Genomic DNA, 13,213 nt, shown 5'->3' on the forward strand with positions numbered 1-13,213 from the left:
AGGGATGAAAGGAAGGAGGGAAGGAAGGAAGGCAAAGAGGAAGGGAGAGAGGAAGGCAGGCAGGCAAAGGGGAAGGAAGGAAGGAAGACAAAGAGGGAAAGGAAGGAAAAGGATGGAAGGAAGGAAGGAATGCAAAGAAGGGATGGAAGGAAGGAGGGAAGGTAGGTAGGTAGGAAGGAAGGCAAAGGGGGAGGAAGGAAGGAAGGCAAAGGGGAAGGAAGGGAGGGAAGCAAAGAGGAAAAGGATGGAAGGAAGGCAAATGTTCCTCAAAGCCCCCAATTTGGCACCGGCCTCTTTGGTGAGTTCCAAGCGAGTCCAGAGAGAAGCCAGCCTGAAGTCCCCTTTTTCCCCCCTCCCCTTTTCCCTGTGGGATTTTCCTCGAGTCTTGCAGTGGGCTCGAGTCTGCCCCTATACCTGTCGAAGAGTGAACACCTGCCAAGGGTTTTTCCCTCCCCCACCCCAGGTGAAAAGACAACGCAGGGCCCTGGAGAGCCCTCCGGCAGTTGTCGGCGCCGATCGGAACGGGGAAAATCGGTCCGTGGTTGCTTAGCAAAAAGAGCCCAGATCCCTAAGCGGAATCTGGTTTTGACACTTTTTAAGCCTTAGAGAAAAACCAGCCATTGTGCCGCCTCTTCGGTTCCTGTCGGTTAATAAAGATTAGGTTGATTCTGTAGCTGAGGGAAATTTTCTCCCCTCAGGTCAGGGGTGAAATGCTACCGGTTCGCGCCGGTTTGAGCGAATCGGTAGTAAAAAAAAAAAAAAAAAGCTACCGGATCCAGTGGTGAGTTTCACATTTTTTTACTACCGGTTCTGTGGGCGTGGCTTGGTGGGCGTGGCATGGCTTGGTGGGCGTGGCAGGGGAAGGATACTGTAAAATCTCCATTCCGTCCCCAATCCAGGGGAAAGTTCATTTCATTTTCATTCATTTCATTTATTATTAAATAAATGTATATTTAAAAAGAGCCTTGATAGTACAGGGGTTTAGTGCACCCTGTCATTAACACAGCTGCCTGCAATTTCTGCTGGTTCGAATCTCTCCAAGGCTCAAGGTCGACTCAGCCTTCCATCCTTTCTAAGGTAGGTGAAATGAGGACCCAGTTTGTGGAGGCAATAAGCTGACTTTGTATAAAATATACAAAAGAATGAAGGCTATTGCTTAACGCATTGTAAGCTGCCCTGAGTCTCCGGAGAAGGGCGGCATATAAATCAAATAAATAAATAAATAAATAAATAAATAAATAAATAAATAAATAAATAAATAAATAAATAAATAAATAAATAAATAGTGAAGTTACTGCAGAAGAATAATAATAAATAAACAGTGAAGTTACTGCAAAATCCCCATTTCCTCCTGATCAGCTGGGACTCGGGAGGCAGAGAATAGACGGGGGTGGGGCCAGTCAGAATTTTTACTACCGGTTCTCCGAACGACTCAAAATTTCCGCTACCGGTTCTCCAGAACCTGCTGAAACCCACCTCTGATCGGAAACGTCCGACCCAGTATTTCCAACAATCAGCTGTGCCGCGCAATTTATATTCGCAGGAAATCCGCCTTACTAGCAAATCTAAATTGCGCGGCACAACTGTTCTCCCCCTCGCTGTTCTGCTTATCTTGTTAAGCCTTCTTTTTCCGTGCGTGATGCGTGCATTTGGCGCACGCATGCAGCGTGTGTTTGGTGTGCACTGTGCACACAGCGTGCTTTTGCCGCTGGCAATCTGCGGAAGATTTCACCGCTGCCTCAGGTGTGGCTTCCAGACAATAAAAAAGCCAAGCTCGGTGTATTCTGATTTTCATGTGGTGCTAGGAACCCTGCTAAGAATGGGCTGCAGTGTTCTTCATATGTTTTCCTAGAGTACCAATCAACACCTGTCAGGACATCAGAAGTCTTCATCCACCACCACTATTTTCCGATTTTATCTCGGGGGATTTAGGGCAGGGTTCTCCAACCTTGGCAACTTTAAGACTTGTGGACCTTGAAGTCCACAAGTCTTAGAGTTGCCAAGGTTGGAGACCCTTGATCTAGGGCAGGGGTCAGCAACCTGTAGCTCTGGAGCCGCATGTGGCTCTTTCACTCCTCTGCTGCGGCTCCCTGTCACTCAAAATATGTGTCACAACCGCCAATGTGCGACACCCACCGGGTACACGATTTATGGAGCTTTTCAACCCCCGGTAGGCCCACCATGGATAAATCCAAGAAAAGAAACATTTCAGAAGAAAACAAAACGTTTAATTCAACTACATATGCTAGTTTTGTGGCCGCTCAAGACATAGTCAGGCACGGGGAGGGTTTTTGTGGCTCCCGGTGTTTTTTTTTCTGTGGGAAACGGGTCCAAATGGCTCTTTGAGTGTTTAAGGTTGCAGACCCCTGATTTAGGGCATGCAAGGAGTGGCAAGATGATGACATCTCAACAAGCTTCCTTCTCCTTTTTGTACACATTTTGCAGAAGTTTTTTCCTTCATAACATTAATGTGCAAACACATGCTTTTCTTTTCTTTTCTTTTTTTAGTTATCTCCCGTGGTTTGAAGTCTTTTATAAACTGCTGAATATTCTGGCAGACTACACAGTGAAGGGCCAGGTAAATATCTGGGTCGCACTTCCGTGTGACTTGATGTGCGTTTTGTGCGTTTGTGTATTTGTGTAGTTTGTGTGTGTATTTGAGAGAGACCCAGTGTGTTTATGTCTTTAAAACTTTATACCATTTGCCAGATCCATCTTTGATTCAGCTATGGAAGACAATTCTATCACTAGAACAAGTTTTGATAAAGTAAAAAAAAAAAAATCCAATTTTTAAAGACAGGTAGAAAATATTTCCATGGAATTATTTCCCTATTTCCCAATAAAGCCAAGTAATATTGGATTCTGTTTGTGGTTATTTTAATATCCCCTGTTCAATGATAGAGGTGATAATGATTCACAGGAATTTCAGATTAAAGGTAAAGTAACGGTTCCCCTGGCACATATGTGTTAGTCGTTCCTGACTCTAGGGGGCGGTGCTCATCTCCATTTCAAAGCCAAAGAGCCAGCGCTGTCCGAAGACGTCTCCGTGGTCATGTGGCCGGCATGACTCAACGCCAAAGGCGCACGGAACGCTGTTCCCTTCCCACCAAAGGTGGTCCCTATTTTTCTACTTGCATTTTTTTTATAAAAAAAGTTTTTATTTTATAAACAAATAAACAAACAATACATAATCATTCAATATATCATCTAAGTACATCCTTTGTGTCTTCTTCTTACTCCTCCAATATTTATCATATCTTAATATTATCATTTTATTTATTATAACATTTCCCCCACATTTCTTACTTCTCTATTAATACACTTATCTATCTTTTTATTTTATTAAAAATTTTACAACAATTTTATCCCCACACAACCTTCAACCCCCCCTCCCCACACACCCCCGATTTCCCAGAGCAAAAACAGGGTATAACATTTAACAAACCTAAGCTAATATATACTAACTTACTACAAGATTCAAAACTTCCTCACGTTCTTTAACTCCCCTTTTAAAAGTTATTCATCAACCTTCCTTTTATAAATTCTCTTATCACATTTCACATTTGTTACTAAAATCCTTTCCATACCTTCTTTTTCAGCATTACTTAGTAAAATTCTAAATTAAACATTTGTCCTCTTTGGTCATTCATAAACCACTTGCCAATTTCTGATTGTAATAAAACATTCTTCAGAATATAACCTTAGAGATACTGTTAATCCATTGGGTTAAGTTATTTCTAAATCTTAAATTCATTCTTCAAGATATAAGTTTCAAAACTTTCAGGAAGCTACCCATTAAATTTTGATACCTCGATAACTTTTAAAAAGCTCTCCATTTTTAGTTAAACATTTTTGCTTCAATAAAACAGTCTTCAAAATATAACCCTCAAAAGGCTATCCCTTAAATGCATTTTACTTGCATTTTTTTTAACGTTAATGTCAGGTTTCAGTGCTATCTTAAATAAACTTCATTCTCAAACGCAAAGTCTCTAATGAATCTTTTCTTTATTTAAGAATAGAAATAACGTCATCCCTGAACTCTTGTGCAGTCAAAACTGGCACCTCCTTCCAAACCCCTCCCTTTCCATTCTTCAACCCCAATGTCTCATTGGCCATTGTGCAGATCCATCTCTCCATCCCAAGCACTTTCTATTCACAGGAATTCCCCCCTCCCTCTATCACCCAGGTAACGCTATCTACTAAAGAGCAGGAAACTAGGTAAAAGTTCATCTCAGCATTAAAGCAAAGCTTCTCCCTCTCTCATTCATGTCAGCGCTGGAGGAGATCATAATTTGGAACGCTGACAGTTAAGACGCTGTGCTTGTCGGTCGAAAGGTCAGCAGTTCAGCAGTTCGAATCCCGAGTGCCGCATAACGGGGTGAGCTCCCGTGACTTGTCCCAGCTTCTGCCAACCTAGCAGTTCGAAAGCACGTAAAAAAAATGCAAGTAGAAAAATCGGGACCACCTTTGGTGGGAAGGGAACAGCGTTCTGAGTGCCTTTGGCATTGAGTCACGCCAGCAACATGACCACAGAGACGTCTTCGGACAGCGCCGGCTCTTCGGCTTTGAAACGGAGATGAGCATCGCCCCCTAGAGTTGGGAACGACTATACATATATGCAAGGGAAACCTTTACCTTTAACAAGAGAGAGGAGACAGATATTCCCCTTCCAAGGAGCACAACTCACTGAGACCCCCTCATTTCTTCTTCTTTTTTTCAGGACAGCCAAAGATGTGAACTTTTGCAGACGCTTTATAAACTACCGATTCCCGAGCCAGCTTCTTCGATTCATCTCAGCGTGGTGAGCATTCCTAAAACGGAGAAAAAAATCTGGAGGTTTTCATTTGGAGAAGGGTGCAGCTCTTCAGTTCCTTGTCTTGGCATCACGGAAGTCCCAAGGAGCAGAAGTGACATTTCCCCCATTCTTAACTGCCTTAACTGGCTTGGCGTATGCCAAGAGGGATCTGTCCAGGATCTCCATTATTTGAAACAACACTAAGTCAACACTTGCCTGAAAAGGTTTGGGCTGGTAACAAATCCATATCTTGTATACAGCAGTGGCCAAAATTGTGGAAACCTTTTGGGAAAAGTTGTATTTTCTAAAACTAGCTAATAACACCACTTTTTTTTTGGAGTATTACCATCAAATTATATATCAATGGAAAGATAATTTAATCAAGAACGTAATGCAATAACTTTTAGAAAGGATTTGCTATTAGAATAACAGTTACAGTATAAAGAAGAAAAGTGAAACACGTAGAAAAAAACGAGATATACAAAAATGATCACCGTAGAAAAAAGGAGATATACAAAAATGATCACCATGTCAGATAATACTTAGTTGGGTAACCTTCATTCATTCATTCATTCATTCATTCATTCATTCATTCATTCATTCATTTATTGGTTCGATTTATATGCCGCTCCTTTTCCGGAGACTCAGGGTGGCTTACAATGCGTTAAGCAACAGCCTTCATACTTTTGTATATACCTGCTTAATAGGGCTTTCACCCCCCCCCCAAGTGGTGTTCTTTTTTATACAAAGTCATCTTATTGCCCCCACAATCCGGGTCCTCATTTTACCTACCTCGAAAGGATGGAAGGCTGAGTCAACCTTGAGCCTGGTGAGATTTGAACTTGCAGTAATTGCAGGCACAGCTGGTGCTACTTAACAGCACTTTAGTCTGCTGTGCCACCAAGGCTCTTTAGCACGAATGATGGCCTTACAACGTCTTCCCATGGAGCGAACCAAGTCTTTTAGTTCTGTGGCTGTTATGATGTGAAACCAAGATTGAATGATGGCTTCTATTAACTGGGTTTTATGGCTGGGTCGCTTCTGACTAACCAGTTTCTTTAGTCGGCTGCTCCATAGATTTTTCATTGGGTTAAGATCTGGGCTCTTCCCAGGCCATTCCAGCAGTGGAACAGGATTATCTTGAAACTCCAAAAATGAAGTGGTGTTATTAGCCATCAAACTTCAAAAATGCATTTTCCCCAAAAGGTTTCCACAATTTTGTCCACTACTGTAATTGAGTATGGCTAGTCTAGAGAAGAGAAAGAGTAGTGGGGACATGATAGTAGCATTCCGGTATTTGACAGGCTCCTAAAGAGAAGAGGGAGGTCAATTTATTTTCCAAAGCACCAGAAGGAACACAAAAAACAATAGCTGGAAACTAATCAAGGAGAGTCTATGTAGATTCTCAGCCCTCCAGGACATGGTTGTCCCAAAAGTGCTTTCTGGACTTTCTGTTTTTTCTTTGAAGACGTTTCGCTTCTCATCCAAGAAGCTTCTGAAGAAGAGCTGAAGAAGATGAGAAGCGAAACGTCTTCAAAGAAAAAACAGAAAGTCCAGTTGCCTCTTGAAAAAAAAACACTTTTGGGATCATCAAGGAGAGAAGCAACCTGGAATTAAGGAGAAACTTCCTAGCGGTGAGACAAATTAACCAGTGGAACAGCTCGCCACCAGAAGTTGTATGCGCTCCATCACTGGAGGTTCCTAAGAAGAGACTGGACAGTCATTTGTCTGAAATGGTCTAAGTTCTCCTGCTTGATCAGGGGGTTGGACTAGAAGACCTCCAAGGTCCCTTCCACCTCTATTCTAAATCAGAGGATAATCTATATTAATCCTTCCATTCCCCACCATCCAGTCAGAGCTGAAGAAGCATCTTGGATGAGAAGCGAAACATCTTCCAAGAAAAACCAGAAAGTCCAGTTGGATTAGGAGAACTTCAAGGGCCCTTCCAGCTCTATTCTAATTATTAATTAATTTATTATTTATTTACTAATTCAATTTGTATGCCGCCCCTCTCTGAAGACTCAGGGCGGCTCACAATGCATTTAATGAATTGTCTGTCGCTGTATTTTGGATTGTCGAGTTGTGTTCCATTGTGTTTGTGGCATCAGTGGTACTGTATATGTTGGAGTTCTTGTTTTTCCAAGCAGTAGATCAAGGCTCCTCCATCCTGGCAATGTATAGAAATTAACAGGGTGTGCATTCTGGGACTTGATGTCCTCGCATAATCAAGTTATCAAGTTTGAGAATCAGTACAGTAGGGCGTAAATATGTCAAAATAAATGGTAATTTGAGGTGCATTTTCTCTCTCTCTCTCTCTCTCTCCTTTCTCCTTCAGCATTCTTACTTTACGGTGCCCGACACCAGGGAACTTCCCAGCATCCCCGAAAATGTAAGTCTCTGCTGTGAGTGTGTCACTCTTCGTAAACAATGCAACCCTATATGGGATTCCAGAAATCATACATTAGGAATAAGGGAGGGGGGAAAAATGTCGGGAGAAATCAAGATTTATGGAAGTGCTTGGAGATCAGAATTGGAGGCTTGCCTGTCCAGTTTTAGTTTGGATCTCAAATAAGCATATGCAAGAGTTTGGGACGCGGTGGCTCAGTGGCTAAGACGCTGAGCTTGTCGACCGAAAGGTCGGCAGTTCAGCGGTTCGAATCCCTAGCGCCGCAGAATGGGGTGAGCTCCCGTGACTTGTCCCAGCTTCTGTTCGAAAGCAGGTAAAAAATGCAAGTAGAAAAAATAGGGACCACCTTTGGTGGGAAGGTAACAGCGTTCCGTGCGCCTTTGGCGTTGAGTCATGCCGGCCACATGACCACGGAGACGTCTCCGGACAGCGCCGGCTCTTTGGCTTTGAAACAGAGATGAGCACCGCCCCCTAGAGTCAGGAACGGCTAGCACACATGTGCAAGGGGAACCTTTACCTTTGCCTTTAAGAGTTTGGGACAGCTAATTGGGTAGGGTCTCCTACTTCAGCAGGGGGTTGGACTAGAAGACCTCCGAGGTCCCTTCCGGTTGCTCTTTTGGTTGATTGAATTTAGCATCTGGGTAGCACGAAGATTGCCCTTTTTTTTTTAAGAGTGAGAGAAGCTTGCCAAGTTATCTCTGCTTGTTGCAGCCGTACCACGGTGGCAGGAAGTGGCCACTACTTCTAAACAGTTTCTGTTTAGACACAAATATCTTGCTAATCAGCACAGATGGAGTAGGAACCACAGGGAGGGAGGGACTGCATGCCAGTTGAACAGGTTTATTTTAAAACAAAAGTCTACGTTATTCTCCTAGCCCCTTCTACTGGATGGTTCTTCCTCTTAGCTGCCCACCAAGCCTTGACTGAAACCAAGAAGGAGCTATGGAGGGTGTTAGACGCTGTCCATGGTCCTCACCCTGGCACACTCAAGTTCTTAAATAAATGTTTATTGTTTTTAATTAATGGGGCCAAATTTATATATGTATATTTTAACTGTATTTTAATATTTGTATTTGATGTTTTTACTTGGCTGTTCACCGCCCTAAGTCCTCAGGGAGAAGGGCGGTATACAAATTCAAAATAAAATAAAATAAAAAATAAAATAAAAATCACTCTGTCTGCCTTGTGGAAGAGAGTGTGTTTTTATGAGCCGAAAAGTCCTGCAGAATCCTCAAAGGAAGGTCATAAAATATGGATCCTTGAATTAAGAATTAGACAGGGTTGAATTAAGGTTAGACAGGTCATTTTCCACGTTGCAAGGTCTTTAATCCATTATTTAGGCCAGTCCAGAGAAAAAACTGGACTAGGGGTGATGTGATATCAGTATTCCAGTATTTGAGGGACTGCCAAAAAGAACTTATTTTCCAAAGGCAAGAAGCAACGGACGGAAACTAAACAAAGAGAGAGGCAACCTGGAATTAAGGAGAAACTTCCTAACAGTGAGGACAATTAACCAGTGGAACAGCTTGCCACCAGAAGTTGTGGGTGCTCCCAACACTGGATGCTTTTAGCAAGGGACTGGACCACCATTTGTCGAAAATGGTGTAGGTTCTCCTGCTTGAGTAGAGGGTTGGACTAGAAGACCTCCGAGGTCCCTTCCAACTCTGGTTATTCTGGTCTTGGTGTGGTGAGGAAACATCACAAATTGTGAGAAGGTTAAGGCTGGATATCAAACTGAGATGATGTCAGGTTTCAATGTCATCTCAAATAAATTGCACTCCCAAACAATTAATCTTTGCTGAAGTATTCCATTTATTGAGTACGACAGATCTGGCCCCGACTTCGTCGTAGCCGATACTAACCCTCTGACCCCCAAACCCTTCCCTTTCCGTTCCCCAATTCTCATCTTCTCATTGGCCATCTTCCAAGTCAGTCACCCTAGCTTCTGACCTCAACCCACAGGAATGTCCCCCCCCTCCCATCCCATCTCCTAGGGGATATTATCTACAGAGAAAATAAGTAGGTGAAAAGTCAAGCCTCGTCTTCTCCTTTTTATGGCAGCATCAGAATGCTGACAGATGAGACATGAGATGAGTTTTTTTAGGAAAGACACGACAGTCACTTGTCTGAAATGGTATAGGGTCTCCTGCTTGAGGGGGTTGGACTAGAAGACCTCCAAAGTCCCTTCCGGCTCTATTCTGATTATTATTATATTAAGGAGAAAATTCTAACAGCTGTTTCTCCACAACTTCTGGAGAAACAGAATTTTCTCCAGAAGTTGTGGATGTTCCCTCACCGGAGGTTTTTAAGAAAAGACTGGACAACGATTTGTCCGGAATAATCTAGAGCACTGAGGGCTAACCTTTCTGCCATCGCGTACCAAAAGTGAGAAGAGTGTGCCCACACCCATAATTCTATGCGTCCCGTCCCCTGGTGCATGCGCGTGACCCCTCCCGCCCCGCTCCCCCCGCTTTTGGCACGGTGGGCCCGGTAGGCTTGTTTTTCGCCCTCCCCAGGCTCCAGAGCCTTTCTAGGAGCCTGGGGAGGGTGAAAATGGCCTTCCCCACACACACCCCGGAGGCCTTCCAGAGGCCAGAAACAGCCTGTTTCCCAAGTTCCGGTGGGCCGAGAAGGCCTGAAAATCAGCTGGCTGGGACACGCATGTACACCAGAGTTGAGCTTGCGTGCCCAGCAATATGGCTCTGTGTGCCACCTGTGGCACGTGTGCCATAGGTTCACCATCACGGATCTAGGTTCTCCTGCTTGAGCAGAGGTCTTGACTAGAAGGCTCCAAGCTCTGTTTTGAATGGATTGATTAAGGTTTCTCTCCTGCCGTAGATGCTAGCTTGAGAGTAACTACTGTGGAGTTGGCTGGAAGACAATTTCCTAAACATCCTTCGCTTCTTTTCCTTCCTAGAGAAATCTGACCGAGTATTTTGTAGCCGTGGACGTCAACAACATGTTGCATTTGTACGCCAGCATGCTCTACGAACGCCGCATTCTCATCTGCTGCAGTAAATTGAGCACGGTAAGTTGGAAAAGTAATGAAAAGTAATTTAGGCTTAACTTTCCTTTCAGTCTGAGTTTCTGGTGGAGGTGGTAGCAGTGGTGCCTAATGGGCGAATCCAATCTTGTTAGAAGTTTGATCAGCCCTGCCTCCTGGAGCCACAACCCTTATGGACTAACCGAGGATGAATCTGGTGGATTCTTACACGGCGGGGGTGAAATTCAGCTGGTTCCTAACGGATTGCGCGATACGGTAGTGAAGCTCCGCCCACCCACGCGGACGTCATGACGGCCCTTTTTTTGCGCCGTTCTTCAGCCTCTGCGCATGTGCAGAAGGCTTTATACATGTGCGTACAACGGTGCGTACGAACGAAGCATGCACAAACCAGTAGGGAAGGTACCGTATTTTTCGGAGTATAAGACGCACCGGAGTATAAGACGCACCTTAGTTTTTGGGGAGGAAAATAAGAAAAAAAGCTGATTGGCAGGTGGATCGGCCTCCCGGAATACCCCCAATCAGCTGTTCTCAGAGGTGAATTTTAGCAACAGGTTCCTTGGTTGTAAGCTCTGTGCCTTGCTTTTTTTTTTGCTTTTTTTTCTACTTCTGAAAGCCTCCGAAACAGAGCTTCAGAAAAAAAAAGCCTCTGAAGGTCTGTTTGGGGGCTTCTTTTCTGAAGCTGTGTTTGGGGGCTTCTTTTCTGAAGCTGTGTTTGGGGGCTTCTTTTCTGAAGCTCTGTTTGGGGGCTTCTTTTCTGAAGCTCTGTTTGGGGGCTTCTTTTCTGAAGCTCAGTTTGGGGGCTTCTTTTCTGAAGCTCTGTTTTGGGGCTTCTTTTCTGAAGCTCTGTTTTGGGGGCTTTTTTCTGAAGCTCTGTTTGGGGGCTTCTTTTCTGAAGCTCTGTATGGAGGCTTTTTTCTGAAGCTCATTTTGGAGGCTTTTTTCTGAAGCTCATTTTGGAGGCTTTTTTCTGAAGCTCTGTTTGGGGGCTTTTTTTGAAGCTCTGTTTGAGGGTTTCTTTTCTGAAGCTCTGTTTGGGGGCTTCTTTTCTGAAGCTCTGTTTGGGGGCTTCTTTTCTGAAGCTCATTTTGGAGGCTTTTTTCTGAAGCTCAGTTTGGAGGCTTTTTTCTGAAGCTCTGTTTGGGGGCTTCTTTTCTGAAGCTCTGTTTGGGGGCTTCTTTTCTGAAGCTCATTTTGGAGGCTTTTTTCTGAAGCTCAGTTTGGAGGCTTTTTTCTGAAGCTCTGTTTGGGGGCTTTTTTACTGAAGCTCTGTTTGGGGGCTTCTTTTCTGAAGCTCTGTTTGGGGGCTTCTTTTCTGAAGCTCTGTTTGGAGGCTTTTTTCTGAAGCTCATTTTGGAGGCTTTTTTCTGAAGCTCATTTTGGGGGCTTTTTTTCTGAAGTTCTATTTGGGGGCTTTTTTTCTGAAGCTCTGTTTTGGGGGCTTTTTTCTGAAGCTCTGTTTTGGGGGCTTTTTTCTGAAGCTCTGTTTGGGGGCTTCTTTTCTGAAGCTCATTTTGGAGGCTTTTTTCTGAAGCTCTGTTTGGGGGCTTCTTTTCTGAAGCTCTGTTTGGGGGCTTCTTTTCTGAAGCTTCGTTTCTGATACTTTTTTCAGCCTCTGAAACCTCTGTTTGAGAAGCTGGATGGAGCTACATTTGGAGTATAAGACGCACCCAGATTTTCACCCTCTTTTTGGGGGGAAAAAGGTGCGTCTTATATTCCGATAAATAAGCTAAGTGCATTTCACCCGTGTTACACGTGTACCAGGTGCAAGAAGTCAGGGACCAGGATTAGTAAGGCCACACCTGCAGCCTACGATAATAACATCTGCTCAGGGAAGCTTGAATTTTGACTCCTTTCTTTTGCATGAAAAGTGCAAACTTTTCTTTCTTGAGGTCGGTGCTTCGGAAAAACATTGACACAGTTGTTTTTGTACGCCCGCATGGAAGGATAGATTTGTTGTTTGCTTGTTGTCTGGAAGCAAAAAAAAAAAGAAGAAGAAGAAAAGGATGGATAAACGATGCTTTCAGATGGATCACCTCCTGACCTCTCGGCGAACTCAAATGGGGCACGATAAGAAACTCAGTTTTCCGCAATTTTCTTTGATAAGGATTCCGGATTAATGCTACTTAGAGTCCATCAAGGGCCTCAGAGATGAAAGCCACGGCTCACTTAAGCCCGTTCTCCTTGTATTACTAATATATATATGTATACATAAAGGACTTTGCTTTACTCTCCACAATGTTCCAGTTCAGTGTTTCGATCTATACTTTGTAAGGTTTTTAGCAGTAGCGATAGGTTGCTTCTTGGTTATTTGTCTTTTTTTTTTAAAAAAAGAAAATGTTAAGCTTTCCTAGCTGTTTGGCTCAGTAAATAGGTATTGATTGGGGATGGAGGCTGTTTGTTCATTTCATTTCATTTTGCTTTCCTGTGGATAAATGGCAAATTAATTTATTTTCCCCTCACTAATGCTGTTGACTTAGTCATATACTGTTGTCTGGATTTTGGAGAGACGCCGCATCCTGATTTTGAGAATAGAATAGAATAGAATAGAATAGAATAGAATAGAATAGAATAGAATAGAATAGAATAAGAAAAAATAAGAATAGAATAAGAAAAAATAAGAATAGAATAAGAAAAAACAAGACGAAGAATAGAATAGAATAAGAAAAAATAAGAATAGAATAAGAAAAAGTAAGAATAGAATAAGAAAAAATAATAAGAATAGAATAAGAAAAAATAAGAATAGAATAAGAAAAAGTAAAAATAGAATAAGAAAAAGTAAGAATAGAATAAGAAAAAATAAGAATAGAATAAAATAGAATAAGAATAGAATAGAATAAGAAAAAATAAGACTAAGACTAGAATAGAATAAGAAAAAATAATAAGAATAGAACAGAATAAGAAAAAATAAGAATAGAATAAGGAAAAATAAGAATAGAATAGAATAAGAAAAAATAAGACTAAGACTAGAATAGAATAAGAAAAAATAATAATAGAATAGAATAAGAAC

The 13,213-nt window shown here is 42.6% G+C and overlaps 1 protein-coding gene across 4 annotated transcripts in view; it reads left to right on the forward strand.

The window, feature by feature from the left end:
- Nucleotides 1–13,213, forward strand: part of DENND1A (DENN domain containing 1A) — a 266,239-nt gene that overhangs the window by 133,006 nt on the left and 120,020 nt on the right. For all 4 annotated transcript variants that reach the window (XM_087879481.1, XM_087879478.1, XM_087879480.1 and 1 more), the window contains exons 6-9: nt 2,509–2,578; nt 4,721–4,801; nt 7,131–7,184; nt 10,120–10,230. In XM_087879481.1, the coding sequence (XP_087735607.1) occupies nt 2,509–2,578; nt 4,721–4,801; nt 7,131–7,184; nt 10,120–10,230 (316 nt within the window). The remainder of the gene's footprint in view (nt 1–2,508; nt 2,579–4,720; nt 4,802–7,130; nt 7,185–10,119; nt 10,231–13,213) is intronic.

Source organism: Pantherophis guttatus, chromosome 16 (genome assembly GCF_059756535.1).
Source record: "Pantherophis guttatus breed Tessera chromosome 16, ASM5975653v1, whole genome shotgun sequence".
NCBI classification, from domain to species: Eukaryota; Metazoa; Chordata; class Lepidosauria; order Squamata; family Colubridae; genus Pantherophis; species Pantherophis guttatus.